We start from the raw sequence: 4,532 nt of genomic DNA on the forward strand, positions 1-4,532 counted from the left end.
GTCCGAAGAGGACATCGAATCCAAAGCCGATGATCAAATCTAGGGATGAAGAAATTTACCGAACATACTAAAATACTGATTTATCGTACCGTATCGTGTCAAAAATACCAAAATTTTCGGTATACCAATAATTTCGGTACGGTATCGGTATAAATTTTTAAAGAGTCAGGTATTTCAGTATAATACCGTACCGATATTATTTTTATTAAATAAATTTAATTATTAATATAAATAATAATTATTAAATTTTTTTACATCATAGCAAAAAATATGGAGACTATTGAAAATTTATTGATTTTTTCATAATATTTTTGTAGCAGAGAATAGTGATATTTATTAATTTTTTAAAATATTTTACAATTTAAAATTATAATTTTCGGTATACCGATACTTTTGGTACGGTACCGGTATGTATGTTCACCATACCAAAAAGTTCGGTACGGTATCGGTATGTATGTTCACCATACCAAAAAGTTCGGTACGGTATCGGTATCTATCGATATTTTCGGTACGGTACAGTATGTCATCCCTAATCAAATCGCCCACACGGAAACCAAAGTTCTTAAAAAGCGGCAAAATCAAATGAAAGATCAAAGTCTCGGATCATCTAAAGAAGACATCAAATCCAAAGCCGATGATCAAATCGCCCACACGGAGACCAAAGCTCTCCAAAATGCGGCAAAGCCAAACCAAAGATCAAAACCTCGGATCGTCCAAAGAGGACACCAAATCCAAAGTCGACGATCAAATCACCTGCATGAAGACCAAAACCGACGATCAAATCACCCGCATAAAAACAAAAGCCCTCAAATGTTTGCCAAATCCAAACCGAAGACCAAATCTCTTCGAATGAAAGAAGCCATTCAAATTTAAGTTGGAAACAAATCAACCCGGAAAGAGAATCAAAGGACCCATACAGAGAATATGACCCGCTTTAAATCCAAATCAAATATAATTTGTACAAATTTTGTTTTTATTAAAAATAACACAATTTTTTCTCTACATATATATCTCTTTTTTCTTTTTCTTTTCTTTTGTTTTTTACAAATACTCTATATTTTACCTTTACATAATTACTTTTAAATAAAAAAGTAAAACAAAATTGTCTTTAAATAATGTGGGACGGGGGAAATATAGTATATATACCTATTCACTCGTAAAAAAAATCAATAATCAAATACAAAATATTATTTTTGTTGGGGTGTAAATTCAAGTTCCATATTGGAAGTTGTGAAGAAAATTAAACACCTTGTAAGTCCCAAGTCGAATTCCACTCACTAGTATGAGACCTTTTGGAGAATATCTAAAAATAAATTCGTGCGGGCTCAGCTCAAAACGGACTACCCTCCGACGCCTCAGGTCATCTGCCATACATGGTTCGTCTAATGCGACTTGTCTATCGGACTTAGTTTACAGGGTATTAGATTCGACCGAAAATTTACATGGATTCCTCGTCATAAAAATAAAATAAAATAAATAAATAGTAACAATTACAACGTACGCGGTATCGAAACCAAATCAGCCGGCCTAATTAATAATAATAAATATAAGTATGTTTTGTCGTGGTTCTGAAAGCCCTCGAGTCAGCAGTTGGCCTAAACTATACATTATATAGTCTCGTTGATCACACCATCACAACCACAGCCGGGGAGCGGAGCAACCTCAATATTATTATTATTATTCTATTACTAATTAATGGCGAAGAGCAAAATGGAGCTGGAAGAGCTGTACCTGGGAGTCCCCGACGACTCCGTCAACCTCACTTTCCAACACTTGGCTCAGCTCAACAACAACAGCAGATCGCTTACCTCGCCGGCCGTGTCCGAACGATCTATGACAAGGCCGACGACGGCGATGGCGAAGCTCCCGAGTCTCGACTTCAGCAAAGGGCTGCAGGAAACATCATCGGCCTTGGAACATAAGATCATCTACCGCCGCGACGACCACGATCATCATCGTGTTCATCAAGGAGGATACCGCAGCGATGTCGACACGATGAATAGCCAATTCAGTGGGACGACGAGCATGAGCATGAGCATGAGCATGAGCATGGCGGATAATTATGGAGCCGGCCGAAGGAGGCGCCCGGGGATTCCGCACTCCAATATTTGCACCGTGTGTTGCAACTACATCTATATTTGCCGTCACCGTTGCCTGGTACGCCGCTCCTCCGTCAATTCTACTAGTATGATGTTGTCGGTTTTAAAAAAATAATACTAATTAGTTAATATTAATTTAAAATTATTTTTATTATAAAATAATTATTTTTACTAATACATTTTTAATTATTTAATAATTATATCTTTCTAAATTCTCGTTTCTAGAGTGAAATAAACAACACAGTAGCCGGAACAGAACAGAGAGAATAATAAATAAATAAATACTCATACTATGTAAAATTAGATTCTAAATTATAACCAGTTTCTCAAACCAAGAACAACAAAGCTAGTAGGCTCACATTAGTATTGCATAGCCATTAATCAATTAGCATATATTATCTTCGTTCATTCGTAAACTTTCTATTTTATCATTTTAGTTTAATTACTTCTTCCGTTCTATAACAAATTATCCATTTTTTCATTTTAGTCCATCCATAACAAAGTATTCATTTCCTTTTTTAATAACTGTACTATCTACCTAACATTACAAATATTCTTACAACTTACAATATATTACACAAATGTCATTACCTTTATATCACACGTACTAACAAAGTTATTTTAGTCATTTCTACTTTATTCCTACTATATCTCAATATAATACTAATATTTTTAAAACTACGTGCAAAAAGCAAATGGATATTTTTTTTGAATGGAGGGAGTACAATCTTTTATTTATTTTTATTAAATAACAATATATTCTTATTTTTCACCTTTTATATTACTTTTACTTTAATTTCAATGGTAAAATAGATTTTACACTTCTTTATTACACTGTATATACACGTGTATGCAGGTGTGTGGAAGAGTGTACTGCAGACAATGCGTGACCATAGGTATGGGAGATATGACTGAAGGCAGAAAATGTATTGACTGTTTAGGGAGAAGATTTAGCCAAAGGTACGGTCTTATACAACTGTAGTTAACTTTTAAATAGTATTTTCAAATAATTAATTTTTTTTTTTTTTTTTTCCAAAATTTTAAAATTTGAGAAACGGGGTGCATTTTTTTTGGATTTAAGTTGAGAAATTTAATTTAATTTTAAAATTTAAGTTGATTTGATAAATCAACACATATAAAATACATAAATTTATTCCATATAAGATATATTGTTTGTAATAAAAAAATATTTTTTTTATATTTGTAATTACATTATGTACTGTATAAGAGTATGTGATAAATTAAAATCAACTAAGATATGTCAGACTATATCATATTATTCTCTTAATTTATTGTATTATATTAATATAAATGATGTATTACAATATGTACAGTAATATCATCAGTTGTATATTAGCTATGTTGAATTTTAAAATTCGTAACCGTCACTATTAAAATAGATAAGTATTAATATATATTTTTATTTATTAAATTATCACATTATATATTTATTTTTTATTTAATCATTTTACTAATTTAAAAATCTAATCATCAATATAGGCAAATATATATCTCTATATATATATATAATACCCAAAATTTTCCCATGGGATAAGCCCCGTTTGGTCCCAATGCATTATTGGGTTTGTGTTCAAATCAATCAATATAATTTATTGATAAACCAAACAATAAATAAAATCACTAACAAACACATTCCTTCATGGAAACAACCAAAAGAAGAAACCTATAAACTATCTTTCACAACGCATAGACCATTATACATTTGTAGTTTTCCTAACAGCCATTTAGTAGGCCGGCCAAGACCTCTGACCGATTAATAGTATTTTGTATGTAATAATATTATTATAATATGCAAAATTTCAAATTTATATATTATCAATAATAAGTAATAATTTAACATAATCTACTACTACCGATCAAATTTAGATAATATAAATTTAATTAAATCATAATATGAACATCTAAAATATCTCAACAAATATTATTACGACAGGTACATTAAGAAGGCTGGAAACGTAGGGTGGTGTTGCATGGGGTACCCGTCGGGGCTAAAGCAAATGGAGCTCAAGTGGGCCGAGAAAGGGCCAAGAAGGAGCGGCGAAAACAAATATTACAGCAACAATCACGCCATGATGTCGAGGACAAGAAGCCCTATTGTCCCGCCGTCGCATAGCAATCCGCCTTCGTTTGTGATGAACTCATCGCCGTATAACTCGCCGAGGAACCAACACTATCCCATGCCTTTCTAGATATATGTTTGTATGCATAAATGTGTGTGTGTTTTTTCGATTGATTCCTATCTTTATGTAACAATAATATTTATTGGTTTTTTGGTTTGTTTGTTATTTGATTTGTTTGGGAATTCAAAAATATTTCTTACATGGTTTGTAGGATCATGAATTTCATGTCTATTTAGGATAACAATATAATTTTAAATGCTGACAAATGGAAGAAAGCAAGTTATACAGAGCA

At 32.0% G+C, this 4,532-nt stretch overlaps 1 protein-coding gene across 1 annotated transcript; it reads left to right on the top strand.

Annotated features, from left to right (window-relative positions):
* The first annotated feature begins 1,656 nt into the window (after positions 1–1,656).
* Positions 1,657–4,309, top strand: LOC127253563 (uncharacterized). Its single transcript, XM_051278212.1, has 3 exons — positions 1,657–2,157; positions 2,956–3,059; positions 4,054–4,309. Exons 1-3 carry the CDS (start codon positions 1,696–1,698, stop codon positions 4,307–4,309), a joined length of 822 nt encoding a protein of 273 aa, XP_051134169.1. The 5' UTR covers positions 1,657–1,695.
* Positions 4,310–4,532: the final 223 nt, after the last annotated feature.

This window comes from Andrographis paniculata, unplaced genomic scaffold, assembly GCF_009805555.1.
Source record: "Andrographis paniculata isolate CXL003 unplaced genomic scaffold, ASM980555v1 Contig51END, whole genome shotgun sequence".
Lineage (NCBI taxonomy): Eukaryota > Viridiplantae > Streptophyta > Magnoliopsida > Lamiales > Acanthaceae > Andrographis > Andrographis paniculata.

Coding starts and splice junctions, on each gene's coding strand:
- LOC127253563 (XM_051278212.1), top strand. CDS start 1,696: ATGGCGAAGAGCAAAATGGAGCTGGAAGAGCTGTACCTGGGAGTCCCC. Junction 2,158..2,955: donor TTTGCCGTCACCGTTGCCTG/GTACGCCGCTCC, acceptor ACGTGTATGCAG/GTGTGTGGAAGAGTGTACTG. Junction 3,060..4,053: donor GGGAGAAGATTTAGCCAAAG/GTACGGTCTTAT, acceptor TTATTACGACAG/GTACATTAAGAAGGCTGGAA.